At 40.5% G+C, this 15035-nt stretch overlaps 2 protein-coding genes across 5 annotated transcripts; one reads left to right on the forward strand and one right to left on the reverse strand.

Annotated features, from left to right (window-relative positions):
- Positions 1–1360: 1360 nt before the first annotated feature.
- LOC146324796 (uncharacterized) lies at positions 1361–6807 on the reverse strand. Its single transcript, XM_084720411.1, has 5 exons — positions 6594–6807; positions 4416–4521; positions 4081–4187; positions 1950–2122; positions 1361–1845 (listed from the first exon to the last, which is right to left on the reverse strand). Exons 1-5 carry the CDS (start codon positions 6751–6753, stop codon positions 1567–1569), a joined length of 825 nt encoding a protein of 274 aa, XP_084576537.1. The 5' UTR covers positions 6754–6807; the 3' UTR covers positions 1361–1566.
- Positions 4528–14855, forward strand: bin2a (bridging integrator 2a). 4 transcript variants are annotated; one of them, XM_084720408.1, is made up of 13 exons: positions 4528–4777; positions 8173–8280; positions 8384–8464; positions 8721–8775; positions 10717–10811; positions 10997–11092; positions 11261–11368; positions 11448–11533; positions 11613–11688; positions 11781–11863; positions 12624–13194; positions 13306–13381; positions 14333–14855. In XM_084720408.1, exons 2-12 carry the CDS (start codon positions 8197–8199, stop codon positions 13357–13359), a joined length of 1389 nt encoding a protein of 462 aa, XP_084576534.1. In that variant the 5' UTR covers positions 4528–4777; positions 8173–8196; the 3' UTR covers positions 13360–13381; positions 14333–14855. The 4 variants fall into 4 exon arrangements, with proteins under 4 accessions (XP_084576534.1, XP_084576533.1, XP_084576535.1 ...); XM_084720407.1 differs by having other exon boundaries at positions 4528–4729; XM_084720409.1 differs by having other exon boundaries at positions 4528–4729; positions 14336–14855.
- Positions 14856–15035: the final 180 nt, after the last annotated feature.

The following is a 15035-nucleotide window of genomic DNA, read 5'->3' on the forward strand; positions in this document are numbered from 1 at the left end:
GAAATTTCCTGACTTTTTTTTTTTTTTTTCTTTTTTGGCAAAAATACCTCTTGATAGTAAAGACTGCAAACTTGCTGTAGGAGAACCTACAGTAGCTGTGAAAGGCTGTATCTATAGCCAGTGTTTGCTTTGTCCATTCTGGGCCACTGTAGAGTAAAGGGCTCATTCTTAGGTAAGAAAAACTGCTTGTTATTTTCTGCCGATTATACGCTCATGAAAACACACTTATGAATATGTTCATATGGAGCAATGCCTGATCATTTTAGAAAACAAAGGTGAAGTGTTCATAGCTGCTCAAGGGTCAACAGTTGAGGATGGAGTGAAATGCTGGTTGTCACTGATGGGAAAGAAGCTTGTTTAAATATGGGGACACTGGGATGACTTGTAGTGTTGCACTCAGTTGTAATGTTGCACATAAATAATGTCAACTGAAAGCCCAGCCTTTAGTGCTATTTATCCATCTAGATATTTTTGGCATGATTTTCAGTTTTTGAGATATCGTCTGCCCCCTCTCCAATGTAATGGACTAAATGGCACTCGGCTTGTGGTGCTCGAAGCATCAAAAAATACATTTGGAAAATTCAAAACCAGTGTCTTCTTCAAAAGAGATAGTTCACATACCTTGTTGTGAGCAGTTTCATGTAGGAACTACTTTTTTATGCAGTAGAATCCATTAGAATTAAAGCAGTTCCCACATGAAACTGCGGACAAGGTCTCAACAGTGTTCAGGAGGTGAACTGGCACCTCTCCAGCTACCTGTCCACCAAGCTGGACTTGAACCAGCTACCCTCTGGTCCTCAACCCAAGTCCCTGTGCACTGAGTTACTGCTGCTCTGTTGTTGAGTTCTGGGGTGAACTGCCCCTTTAAGAGAGACGTTCAAACCCCTGGCTTCTGTCTCGCCTCCCCACAGCTGGCTCTCACTGTGTCTGTTTGGTTTATATAAAAATTGCCAGACAGGTTCTGATGACGAACACTGGTAACTTTAGCTCCTCTGCTGAGTGACAGTTGTTCCAGTTTGACCAGTTTGAGACCCATTCCTGACCCAGAATCTTAACAGAAGTCTTTATGGTAAAGATACTCAGCCTGTAAAGTTAGAAACTAAGAGGTAGCTTAATAGATCAGACCATATCTCACCCATAATGTCTCTGGCACGTAACTGTATGCAGTAATTCTTTCAACGGTTTCTTACTGTCTCACCACAAAGGAAGTGAACCAAGAGCAAGACTATAAAACAGAGCTCGTAAGATGCATGGCAACCTTCTTCCTCGGACGCACCACTGCAATAAGGCCTGGACCTTTCAGAAAGACTACAATACACACAACAATGCACTTATTTAGCTCTCAATCATTCAAGAGATCTTACACCGAAGGCTGTTTCCTTTATATAAAGATAAGGAATGATAAACTGGAATTTATTTTACAAAAGGTAGATCACATCTGCAGTCATTTCAAAGTATTCTGCTCAGAAGACTTAATGACTTGAATGTGTAAATGTTCTTAGTGTTGAAGCAGTTATCGGTACAACAGTTGAGGAAACTTTCAAGCATTATAACAAACGTGTAACATCAAAATTTCGGCCACGGCCAGAGGAGGGGAGTGTTCCTGATGTAGTCCTGGAAGGCGGGGTCAGACCCCCACTTCTTCATGGCCTGCTTCTCCAGGATGGGGATGCCGCTGACGTGGCGCAGCAGGAACCAGACGAAGAGAGGCGACGCCACACTCAGGTACTGGTGACCCTGCATCACCGACGAGGCAGAGAGCCAGAGACCCGACCACTGCAGGATCTCGCCAAAATAGTTTGGGTGTCTGCTGTAGGCCCACAGTCCACTCTGGATGAACTTCCCCTGGAGGCACAAAAGCAAATTGGACGATCCGGTTATTATTACAGTCAGTGAGCGAGGCATTAATGCAGTTTAGGGTTGCACAACATCAGGTCTTGTTAACTTACAGCATTATCTGGGTCACGCTTGAAAAACCATTTCTGCTGGTCAGCAATTGCCTCAGTGGCGAAGCCAAGGCCCCAGATGGTCCAGCCGATGTAGTCCGTCGTTCCCAGAGGCACGTCTCGCTTCTCACTGTTCAGCATGAGGGTGGGCAGGAGGGTCGCAAATACCCAAACGGCTGAGAGGAACAGGAAAAGAATAAATCATCTTCAACCAGACTTATAGATAGTTTGGGTTATTTTAAGTGTATGAGGTAGTTGGCACACCCCCAGGTTGGACAAGCAGAGAGGAGTACCAGCAAGTAAGACAAGCATTATACTGCTGTGGACAGGGTCAGCAGCAAAATGTGTTTTTCAGACAGCCTTTTCTGATGGGAAACCTCATGGGAAATATTGCTTCTCTCTCATTCAACCAGACTCCATCAGCAAAATCAGTAACACAGTGGGTGTTCGTCCACTGCCTCAGTCTGTAACCAGTCCCAAGTTACTGTAGTGAGAATCAAGCAAATCATGTGAAGTCCCTGCTATAAGTCAAGTCATTCAAAATTTTGATGATCAGTTTCCACCAGTGAATCAGCTGAAAGACAAGTGTTCATGAAAAGTTGAGTTGAGCTTCAAAACCTGCTGCAGCCTGCTTACACCTAATAAATCTTATTTGTGGCATCAATAATAAGCCTCTAAAATTAACAACAATGGATAGTGGGGCTCTGAAATTATAATACAGCTCTAAAGTGCTGCTGAAGAAGTGGCTGATATTTTGTTTGGGGAATCCCACGGGAATCCTGTGCCCCGTGGGATAGGAGTTGATTTCAGTATTCATCACGGAACTGGGACAGGACAGGAAAACATTGATGACAGCAGGCGGGAGCGGGAATCATAGCAATAACAACAGGTGAGTTTGTTATATATGAAATATATTTGATGATGTGTGGACTGTGGATTGACGGGAGCAGGATGGGAGTATTTCTTCTGGGAGTGGGATGGAACAGGAGTGAAAATCCACTCCTGTGTCACCCTCTACTCTAAAGTGAAAACAGAAGCATGAAACCAAAAAAAAAAAAAAATTACATCACAATGCTTAAGCCTCGTGCCTCGTCTCCCCTCCAGGAGGATCAAACCATTTCTCTTTGGGCTATAAACACAACTGATTCAGGTGCTTCTCCTATGACACTGCACACCATTGTTCTCCTCTTACTACCATCATCAACATAATCCTTAAATCTAAATTTAGTTATTGTGGGACTAGAGCCTTCCATGATACTTGCTTTGTGTGCTGGCCTCTTCTGGTCTACCTAAAATAAATTAAAATATTTTATATTATATATATTTGTCTGTCTCAAATCCAAGTCAAGTCCCAACTCATAAATACCAAATCAAAGTCATGTCAAGTCTTTAATAATTTAGGGCGCCCCTATAGCTCAGCTGGTAGAGCGCATGCCCCATATACTGAGGCTGTTAGTCCTCTACAGCGTCCGCAGGTTTGACTCCTGCCTGCAGCTCATTTGCTGCATGTCACGCCCCCCCCCCCCCTTTCCTGTTACTATCAAAATGAAGGCAAAAGCCCAAAAAATAATCTCATCTCAATCTTAAGTCATGTGACTTAACTTCGCCACCTCTGGTGACTTCGGTGAAACTGAACTCACCCTTTAAGACACAAACTAACCGATCGGGGCAGTGGTAGACCAGCATCTCTTGTGTTCTGCGAGGTAAAATGACACCCATGCATGGAGTTTGGTTGGTTTGGAGGTGAAAATATTAATATATTTTTAGATTGTCCATAGTAGCTTGCTAAAATATGGTTTACTGCAGTCCACATCATATTGCTTAGCTTTTGTGCTGGTACTTCTCTCTGCTTCTCCAAACTGGGGGCGTGCCAGCCGGCATCTACTGCAGCTAATACATGAATAAGTACCTCATACAACCCCACTTAAAATACCATAACCACCCCTTCAATACTTCCACAAACTAAATGCATCTAGCTTACTGTAACCAACAGCTCCTACCTGGAATAAATGCATACATAAACAGCTAGAAACTGGACAGTGATTCATACGAAGCAACCCTCCCTGTAGTTGGGTGCTGAGTTGGTCAAGGACTGTGGCAAAGAGAGGAGGGCATTTACATCGCCTCCAAGTACCTTGAATAGTCCAATATACAAAGAAAGTCCCTGGGCTGTCTCTGACATTGTTGAACCTCCGATCATGACCGTCCTTCAAGATCCGCATGAAGAGGAATGTCCCCAGCCTGCAGGGAGGAGAACATGGTTAACATCCACTCACATTAACCAGGGTATTATTCATTAACCTGGCGTTATGGTTTCACATGCATTAGCTCCTTCTCTGACCTCAAGGACCCTCCACGACTTACACAAAACTCTGCTGCAACAGGATATCATCTCAATTCTTTTGTTGGAGTTTTATTGAACCTTGCACTGGGTGTGTAACAATAGGGGGTGAATGCTGCTTCACTTACCTGAGTCCCCACGCCGTCACCAGCCCAGTCTGCACCTTCTGACGGACGTGATTGGCTCCTCCCCACATGCGACTCAGGTGGGCGAGCAGTATAAATGTGCCAGATCCTGGTGAAATAAAAAGAGAGGCAGGCTGTAGGCTGTTGGGACATGGGCACGGCGGATGGCTCCAGTTTTTCCAGAGCAAGGCGTGTTCAATAAATCTTTTACCCAGGATACTGCAGACAATTGGTTCCAAAGTTCAAGGGTAAATTATCCCAGAGCACGGCGCGCGGGGGAGAACCAGACGAGGACGAGTTACAGGAGAACTGTCAAGGTGATTTACTTGTGAAATTATAGAGAAATCAGACACTGGTGTTGACAGGTAAGATGCAGTGATCCATATGTAACCAATGATTTAATGATCGTCTGTATTTGAGCCAACAGGCACCTGACGGATTGATTCATTGTTTGACTTCGCCACTGGTCGTATTCTTAACCTTTAATGCTGAGAATAAAACCTCAATAAAACTGACAGTATAATTGGATAAAAAGCGAGGACACGCTGTCTGCAACTGAAAATTACACTAATGATTATTTTCATTATCATTTAATCTGCCAATCTGCTAAATGCATGGCGAAAAATGTTGGTCACAAACTCAGGGCAACACCCCTGTCCAAAATCCAAAGATATTCAGTCTACTATAATATAAGATGGAAAAAGAAGAAGTTTTTTACCGTTAAGAAGTTGGAGCTAATGCTGCATTCACACACACCTCAGATGGTGCCATTTCCCAAGTTGCAAAGTTGTTCTTCTGAACTTTCAAGTCGTAATGTGTAAACAGCATGGATGCTGCAAGAGTAAATTCCCTTAAACCGCTAAAATATTGCATCACCTGACTTGTTATCAGGCTTACTGCTAATAAATAACTTTTCTAACTAATCTAGGCTACTCTATGTGGACAGCAACTAACAGTTAGAACCTAATACCAGATTACAAATTACATGTGAGTAAAACACTGCAATGCAATTCATGAATGAATGAAAAGTTAGCAACCAACATTGACTTTAGTTCACAAAGTTTCTGCATATATGACGTCAACAGACAACAACTCAGCAAGGCGTGTACCAGAATTTTGCTAACTGTATGAGTTGTTGTGGTGACTTGAGGGGACGGTTACATGAATTGTCTCAGTTTAATCCTATGTAGACCTAAATGAAATAGTTTAATCAGCATGAGCATGCTCACTCATTCAAATTAAAACAAATAAATAATTAGAATTAAATTGCATTGTTACTACCCAGCTAACAAGTACTAAAGGTTATATAGTTTGGTTGCTTGCAAAAAAGAAAAGAAAAAACAAGTGTTATATTGTTTACTAGTTAGATAAAAAGGCAAAACAAACAAACAAAAAGGTTATATTGTGTGCTACCTAGCTGAAAAGGAAAAAGGAAAAGTTAAATTGTTTGCTTGCTTACTAAAAATAAAAAACCCAAAACGTTATATTATTTGCTAGTTAGCTAAAAACCAAGAAGAAGCACAAAAAACCCAAAACATTACATTGTTTGCTAGCTAGCTAAAAGTTTTATTATTTAAAGTTAGTTAAAAAGTTTGGTGCAACACAATTTAAAGTTAAACCATGATTTAATCAAGTTTAAAACTTAATCCTTGTTGGTGCAACCCAGTAGTTCTTATTTGATTAATTGATTAATTAAATGTTGAATTGTTTTTTATTAGTGCAAAGTGATAAAAGGTAGCAGCGATCACTACTGCAGAGGCTGGCCGTGTTGATTTCTGATTGGGGCCCCTCTCAGTTTTTAAATGAGGGTCCCAGGATTTCCTGTGTGCGCCCCTGCTGTTGACACGGTGTCATTAAAGTTAAGTCGATGCTTCTTAAGCTGAAGGAGGAGCTCTGACTGTTTCACAACAAAGCCCTTTAGATAACACCAGTTTTATAATGATGAGAGTTCAACATCCGAAAGCAGCACAAAACCCCATTTCTTTTAAAAATCGAATAACTTCACCGCAGCTGATTTGTGGAAACTTAACCTTCCTGCAGGATGTTTTCTTGTTTAAATGTGACTGAATACTCTTTTCGGTCGAGTTTACACCACATTAAATGTGTTGAATAACAATTCGTCAGCACATGGCCACAGATCAACACTCACGAAGTTAAATGTTAGCCAGTTCTTCACGTTACCTGCCAGATCATAAAACTTCTCGGTTTTGAGGGCAGCAGCCAGAGCCCAGCCGGCCCACTGGATGCTCAGGTCGGCGGCGGCACATTTGACCAGCGTGCTCCCCATGATGAAGTCCTGCAGGTCGGCCAGCAGCGCAGGAATATTCTGATAGTCTGTCATAAAGCCACTCCTCCGACAAAATATAAACACTGTGTGGTTAAAGTTCAACCGCTGCCATAATGCTGCTGGGAGGGGCTTGGCCGCGGGGAACTCTGGGTAGTGTAGTTAAAGCTCTTCCATGGGTCTGAGCTTCTCTTGATCTCTGGAGGAGAAAATCTGGTGTTTCTGCAGCATGAGGACAAATAAGTAGGACTACAGATAAATACAAATAAGTTAAGTTGTAGTATATGTATGAGTATTATGATATTTAGGCCTACTATAACAGTGTACATCAAATTATTACTGGATTATTTTACCTATAAATACCATTTTACTGTTGTAACTGGTTGAGGTGATGTTCATTTTATTGATTTTATATATCAGGTATAATTTGTAACAATATATCATATTTTATTACTTTATCATGTGTTATGTGTAAAATCTACAAATTACCAGAAAATGGAAATTATGAATATCTTAGTTTTGACACAGCTAAAGTACCTTGCAGAGGGTAGTCAAACATACCTTAACATCCACCAGCTACAACAACAACAACAAGAAAAAATGCTTCTTACACATTTATACTTGAATAATTACAGCAATTAAAATATACAACAATATTATATTACTTAACCTTTCAATACTTTAAGTACACTTTTTTGATAATTTTACCAACTTTTAAATCTCTGAATGCAGGACTTTGTGTGTGGTATTACATTAATATTTGAATATTGTTTCACTGCTGGGAGGCTTTCAAGAGCCCGGAAAAATGAGGATTTGATTCGCTGCTTTGCTCACTTGAGGTGAATGCAGGGAGGTTATTCAGATATGCCTCACTTTCCTCTTTTTTATCGTTTCATTTACTAAAAACCCACAGATTTTACAGCAGCACATAGAGAGGCTGAGAGGTAAGAAAAATGATTAAGAAAGATTTGAAATTAATCAATGAGAGGAATTCTGGAAAATAGAGAGATGACCTTAAAAAAAGCAATATGCAGTATATACATTACTTCTGACAACGTGAAATAATTGTGCAAATATTTGTGTGAAAGACATCGTATAGTATATAGTGTTAGTTATACATTGTTAAATATATATATATATAGATTGTTATGTTCAGTAAAAACAATACACACATACACCATATAGTAACACAATACTTTAGAAATATCTTTAATGGAAATGGTAAAGAATACCATGATGGAGCACATAATTTGAAAAGTAAATAATGCAATTTAATGTCATGTGTGACTATCACTTGTTTTACTGCACCCTGGTAATAATAATAATGACTCATTTATGACTGAGGAGCAGGTGCAGGTGTGTTGTTGTAAAGCACCTGTTTTAATGTGCAGCATTAAAACCCCGAAGTCAAATACTCAGCGGTCTTAATGTACCGTTTTAATGTTTTCTTGCTTCTCTGTTTCCCTTCATCATCAGGAATAAACACAGTCGAGACAAAACATGGCTGAGAACACAAGTCCAAAAAGCGGCTCTGGTGACTTTGCCAAAAAAGTCCAAAGACAGCTGAGCCGAGGCAAAGAAAAGGTAACGGTCTGCAAGTTTGTGTTTCCCAAAAAAAAAACAAGAGAAAGAACTTATTATACCATTTAGTTGCTGTTGATCTGAGTCATGTGCTTTTTTTCTGCAGGTTCTGCAAAGGCTGGGAAAGACTTCGGAGAGCAGAGATGACCAATTTGAGCATTGTCTCCGACAGTTTAACGACCAGCAGGTAATCACTCCCCCGCATAATGAGAAAATAAAAAGTCTGCAGTTACTTTTTGTGTTTATTTTGGACAGCAAAATGTTTGTACACTCGAAAAAATGACTTCCAGTTCAAAACTAATTAATTCCCACTGCTGTCTCAACATGTTTTACTGTGTATGTTAACGCCAGGGGGATTTATTGACTACACTCAGTGAATCAAACATCATCAAAGTAATAAATCTTCACCCTGGCACTCATGCAAACCTCTTGTCTATTTGCAGACTGATGGGAACCGAATATACAAGGACCTGAGGACCTACATTAATGCAGTTAGAGGTGAGAATGTTTTTTACTGGTAGATGGTGCAGAACTGTAGTGTTGTGTCATCTGCAGGTCTTATGAACGATTCTGCTTTATCACATCTTTCAGCAAAGTTAAAAGGATAGTTCAGATTATTTGAAGAGGGATTTAGACGCCTAAAAAGGCCCACATAAATAAATCAGTGTCGTTTTGAGTGTATTTTGACCTCTTTACTTTGTTGTCAGATGGGAAACAGCCGTTATATGAGCCAAATATCACTCTCTCTAAAGCAACCAAACTCGTTTGGCTAAAACAGCAATTTTACCTCGCAGAACACGTGTCGCTTGTCTTGCCTTGAACTGTTAGACTGTGTTATTATGTGACACCAAAATCACACAATAACACGGACAAACCAACTGATTCAGGCAGCGGTAGACCGGCATCTTCTGTGTTCTGTGAGGTTAACTTGGTGATTTTTCTAATGGAGTCTGGTTGCTTTGAAGAGAGTGAAATTTGGTTTATATAACAGTGGCTTCCTGTCGAAAAACGCTGTCTGATGGCAAGGTAAAGCAGTGAAAAACCTCCTAGCTCCTTTTTTATCCTGTATGTTTGGAGGGGTGCTCCACAGGGCTTTATGCCTGTTAGCCCGTTTCTTTTCACCATTCATATAAATGATTTGGGTCGAGATGTGACAGATACTCAGTTTTCATTTGTAAACTGATGACATGGTTATTTTCTGCTGTGCGTCAACCCTTCCTGAACCTGCTGACCACTTGCAAAGTGATTTTAATGTCAGTCATGACAGAAAGGTCATTGAAAAAGTTAATGCCTATAAATCCTTGGACAATCTGATTAATGATTCTCTTACTTTGAATCCACATGTACAGTTGTATTTTAGAAACAAGTTGTGTTTTTCTTTCAGTATAAAAAGAGACTATTGTGGGTCTTTGGTACATGCGTGCCCCTGCTGAGGCATTGCATATGATTCAGACAGCCTACCATGCAGCCCTTAGATTCATCATGAACTGTCATATCACCACTGTAGGCTTTACTGACCAGCTCTTGCAGCCCACAGGAGCACACACTGATATACTTTCATAAACAAGGCCATCGTTGGGTTTCTTCTATCCTATCTTTTATATTTCACAGAAGAGTGATGGACAATATTCTTTGTGGTCAACTCCACGATCTGATTTCAATGAATGCTCTTAAAATTTAATTTAGAAGGATCTGGAGACGGAAACTTCGGAGTGTTGTTGCTTAAACTGATAATTTGGATGCATGACTTGTACTGCACTTTGATTTATGTAATATAACAACAGTCTGTTATGTTTTGTAACTGTTCTTAATTTGTACTGCTGCCTTGTCTTGGCCAGGACTCCCTTGAAAATGATTTTTTCATCTCAATGGAACCATTCCTGGTCAAATAAAGGTTAAACAACAGAATGCAATTTCAGTAAAGGGTTGTATAAAAACAATATATCCATTGTAGAACCAGGAAGCTTGTTAATAATGGATGGAAATGTTCTAATTTTCCCTCGAAGAACATGTGAGTTGCAGTCTACCACTGCCTTGATCAGTTAGTTTGCTTGTGTTACTGTGTGACTGAACTAACCATTTAAAACACCAAACTCCCACAATAACACAAACTAACTAGCAGATTGAGGTGGTGCTAAAGCAGCAACTTGTGTGCTTTGCGAAACAAAATGACTGTTTTTTGCTTAAAGAGAGAGCAATTTTTGTCAGTTTCTTGATGGAAGAACGGTGTCTGACAGCAAGTAAGGCGGTGAAAAAGATGTAGCTCCTTTTTTGTTCTGTCTGCAGGGGTGTTCCACAGGGCTATGTGCTTGGCCCACAGATGTGACAGATGCTCATTTTCATTTGTAAACTGATGACACACTTATTCACTGCTGCTACTGCAAAGTGCTTTCAATGTTGTACAACTGACTTCGATTCTGCTTTTTTTTTTTTTTACAGACATGCGTGAAGCTTCAAGACGCCTTTCCCAGTCTCTGTTTGATTCTTATGAAGCTGACTGGGATGGAGAGGAAGATTTAGGAGCCATTGTAGAGGTCGGTATGATCATTACCAGTAATAATATAAAACACAGAGCAGCTGCAGCTCCACCACTGCACATTTTTATTGCACAAGTACAAAAGCAGCAAGATTCACTCATCGCCAGGGGATCTAAATGCCTTCGCTCTCCTTCTCTTTATACATAATTAATGCAATATTTATGCTGCGTGTCTTTAATAAGGGCGAGGACCTCCTGTGGAATGACTACGAGGTGAAGCTATTAGACCAGGCCGTGCGCACCATGGAGTCCTATGTGAGCCAATTCCCAGACATCAGGGTAAGACAAGGGGAAGCAAGTAAACAGAAGCGAACGCACAGACAGATAAAAGGCCTGAGAGCAAACACAAAAACCAACACAGACATACGCACACACACATAAGTAGCTCACATATACGCACACAGATGTATAATATATCTGGATCTTCGTGTCTTTTTCAATCTGTAGGAGAAAATAGCCAAAAGGGGAAGGAAACTGGTTGACTACGACTCGTCCCGTCACCACCTGGAGGCACTGCAGACTGCAAAGAAGAGGGATGATGTCAAGATAAATAAGGTGATAAGTGATGACATACATGTCTGTTTTGCTTGTTCATTTCAAGCCTGCATTTGCTCATAAATATTTCACTCTGTAGGCAGAAGAAGAGATGAATGCTGCCAAAAGTGTCTATGAAGGCATCAACAGTGACTTAAAAGAAGAGCTGCCTGTGCTCTATGACAGGTCTGATACTATATTTTGTATTGTCATGTGATATGAGAGGGTGTGCACAGTTTTTGATGTTATGTCTTTATATTTTTAGCCGTATTGGATGCTACATTTCAGTGTTCTCTGCTGTATCAACTTTACGAGACATCTTCTACAAAGAGATGAGCACGGTATGTTTAACTCTGCTGAGCGTCCGAAGCCGGTTGGCACACAACATTCTGTGTCATAAATTGTTCTTATGAGCAGCCATCTTGTCTTTTAGCTCAACCTTGATCTACAGAGTGTGATGAAGGAGCTGCAGGCTCAGCATCCGGACAAAGTGTTTGCCCTGAAGGGACTGCAACGGTAAGTTTTTTTTTCCTTTTTAGCTTTGAGTTTTGAAGACATTTGGTTTTAACTGTCAGAGGTTCAAAGGAATCAGTCACCACAAAATTTTATGATCTTCTCATGACAGCTGAAGCTCTGCTGAACTTCACAGATCACAAAACACTCTACAGTATGAATCTCTTTTCAGTTTTTGATGCAAACGGTTGTTTTTACAGCTCCAAAAAGTATTTAAAGGTCCAGTGTGTAAGATTTACAGGGACTTATTGACTGACAATTGATTTTAACATTCATGAATATGTTTTCAGTAGTGTATAATCACCTGAAAATAAAATTATTTTGAGTTTTAGAATTATTATTATTATTGTTCAGTCCAATGAGAGTTGCTCACCTGGCAAATAAGCCAAAAAAGCTTTTTAGCTTCTGGGTTTACTCCCTGGTTATATGGCCCACTGAATAAGCACAGTAGTGTTTCCTCCCTCGTCCAACACACTCGAGTTCTCGCTTGCCCCATAGACTTTACATTGTGATGATGTTACAGATTTTTCAATGGCTTTTTGCCTCAAGGGAAGTTTTACAAATATAAAAACTCCATGGATCAAAACGGACATGACACGATACGATACACAAATTTATCTTGAACTCAGATGCTGCACACATATAGCTGGCTTAATAGACCTGACTTGGAACTTGAATGCAAAGACTTGAGACTCTATATGTATATCCTGTTCAGCAATTAACTTACTTACTTACTTGTGACTTGCAAAACAATCACCTTCAGGTATGGCTCCTTGAGGAGACGAACTCTGATGTCCCCGAAGGCCTGGAAAGCCACCTTCTCTGAGTTTCACAAGAGCTACAGTCCTAAACCTGGCCAGAGGTTTAGTTTCAGGTCCCCGGACAAACCTCGCCACAGCACTCTGTCCAGAGAGAGCAGCACCCTTGCAGTCTCCCCTGAATCACCTACCCTGGAGTCCCCCCCCTCCTCTGAGTCCAGGGACCTGGACGCAGGATCGAGCCACAGCGAGGTCCCCAGTTCAGCTGCGGGAGAAGACGCCGCGGCAGGGACGGCTGCAGAAGACAGCAACCAGGTGGAAGAGGAGAAGGGCACGAAGGAAGAGGAGTCTGAGCCGAAGCCTCCTGCAGAGTCTGATAATAAAGGAGACGGTGAGAAGGCTCCTCCGAGTGACAGCAGCTCTGAACAGAACAACTCCTGTGATTCAGAGAGTTTGGAGCTTCAGCTGGCTGCAGCAGACGACGGCCCGCTGCACATTGAAGAAGAAGACCTCAACACTCCTAAACCAAGTGGACTGGAGAATGGGGAGGTTTCTAGGTTGAGCGTTTCTCAGAAGGTTTGTCATTTATTTGGCAAAAAGCTGAGGAATGGTCTGTGTATTTACTGTTGTTTTCTGCATGATTCTGCATGTTTAATGACTTTCCTCTGCTCTTTGTGTCCCGTTTAGGATGCTCCTGCAGAAAATCAAGCACCTCTGGGCTCTAAAAACACAATGGTTTAAAGTATTCAGACTTTAATACAAGGTTTGCATGTTTTTCACGCACGTAATCTGTCACATATAAAACAAAAATTAAAAGAGGAAGATATTTCATGTTCAAACTGATTAACGTTATTATTTTTTGCACACAGATTCTGAATTTGATGCCTGCATCATGTTCCAAAAAACTTGGGATGGGCATGTTGACCACTGTGATACATCACCTTTTCTTTTAACTCAGTCAGTGTTTTGGGACTAAGGACACTAACTGTTGAAGTTTTAAACTGAATTTCTTTCTCATTCCTGTCTGATATACGACTTCAGCTGCTCAACAGTCTGGGGTCTCTGTTTTTCATGGTGGATTCTTAACTTGTATTTGTAGATGCAGTGACAAACTGTGTTTACAGTTCTCCAAAGTATTCCTGAGCCCACATGGTATCCTTTATACAATTATGTGGGTTTTAATGCACTTTTTAATGTAGTGCTGTCTGAGGGGTCAAAGGTCACAGACATTCAATATCAGCCTTGCTCCCTTAAATGCAATTTTTATGATGTTCTGGATTGTAGATGGTGAAATCCTTTAATTCATGCAGTTGTGTGTTGAGGAACTTTGTTCTTACCTCACCCCACACATGCTTGTGAACGACTGAGCCTTTCGAGGACGAGGATACCGATGAACGTCTTTACTTGTTGAATGTTCCAAGTGTTTTTTGATTGTTCAACAACTTTCTCAGTCTTTTCTTGCTGCTGACCCAGCTTTTTAAAATCACGTTGCAGGCATCAAATTCAGAATAAGTGTATATTTGCAAAAAAGTTTATCAGTTTGAACAATAAATATCTTGTTTTTATACTGTCATAAACTGAATATGGGTCAAAAAGGACTTGCAAATCATTGCATTCTGATTTTATTTGCGTTTTCACAATTTCCTTGGAGTTGGAGTTTGTATCTTGTTTCTGTAGTTGACATAAATCCATTTCTGTCCTGTCTTGATTTCAGCAGAGAAGCTCAGAAGAGATTGAAGTCAGCAGCTGCACAGGAGAAAAAATGTGGGGACAGCCACGCTGAAGTGTCCAACTGTGGTGTCAGGAATGATGTCCTGTGCAATGACTTGTTGGTGTTAGTTTTTTTAAAAATTTATCTTTTATTGAAATCAGTTGTACATACAGCACACAGTCTGGGTAAAAGCTTCATCTGGAATATTTTTGTAACAGCCATGTTTCATCTTAATTATCCTCTCCAAAGTATAGATACATACAGAATACTGCAGATCATTGTTGTCATTTTTGGACCAAACATTATTTCACAAATTCATTTATCTTCTGCACCGGACAGGTTAAAATCAGAGCAGATATCTTACATGTCTGATGTCAGCAAACATGAATGCACTTACAGGTTTACATTGTCAGAAAACCTTCTTACTGACTGCCGTATGGTCGCTGTATACAGATGAACTGTGCTGATCTGTTGACTCCACTCTCATGTTGCTACTGAACAAAAGACTGAAAAAGTTTTTCATGATTTTGTTTTATTATCTTCCTCTTCTTTTTTTAAAAAGAAAAATCCTGTAGTTTTTAACCAGTTTTGTTGGCAGGGATTCATTTTTGAACTTCATTTTCCATTTTTAGTTTGAATTAAATGTAAATATGCCTCATCTTTTTCACTCACAATATTGGGATTTGTTCATTAGGTTTGTGCTGTG

This window comes from Lutjanus erythropterus, chromosome 6 (genome assembly GCF_056507025.1).
Source record: "Lutjanus erythropterus isolate fLutEry1 chromosome 6, fLutEry1.hap2, whole genome shotgun sequence".
In the NCBI taxonomy this organism is placed as follows: Eukaryota; Metazoa; Chordata; class Actinopteri; order Lutjaniformes; family Lutjanidae; genus Lutjanus; species Lutjanus erythropterus.

Coding starts and splice junctions, on each gene's coding strand:
- LOC146324796 (XM_084720411.1), bottom strand. CDS start 6,753: ATGACAGACTATCAGAATATTCCTGCGCTGCTGGCCGACCTGCAGGAC. Junction 4,522..6,593: donor GAAGTTTTATGATCTGGCAG/GTAACGTGAAGA, acceptor TTATTTCACCAG/GATCTGGCACATTTATACTG. Junction 2,123..4,080: donor TGTATATTGGACTATTCAAG/GTACTTGGAGGC, acceptor TGTTCCTCTCAG/CCGTTTGGGTATTTGCGACC.
- bin2a (XM_084720408.1), top strand. CDS start 8,197: ATGGCTGAGAACACAAGTCCAAAAAGCGGCTCTGGTGACTTTGCCAAA. Junction 8,281..8,383: donor TGAGCCGAGGCAAAGAAAAG/GTAACGGTCTGC, acceptor TTTTTTCTGCAG/GTTCTGCAAAGGCTGGGAAA. Junction 11,689..11,780: donor TCTACAAAGAGATGAGCACG/GTATGTTTAACT, acceptor CTTGTCTTTTAG/CTCAACCTTGATCTACAGAG.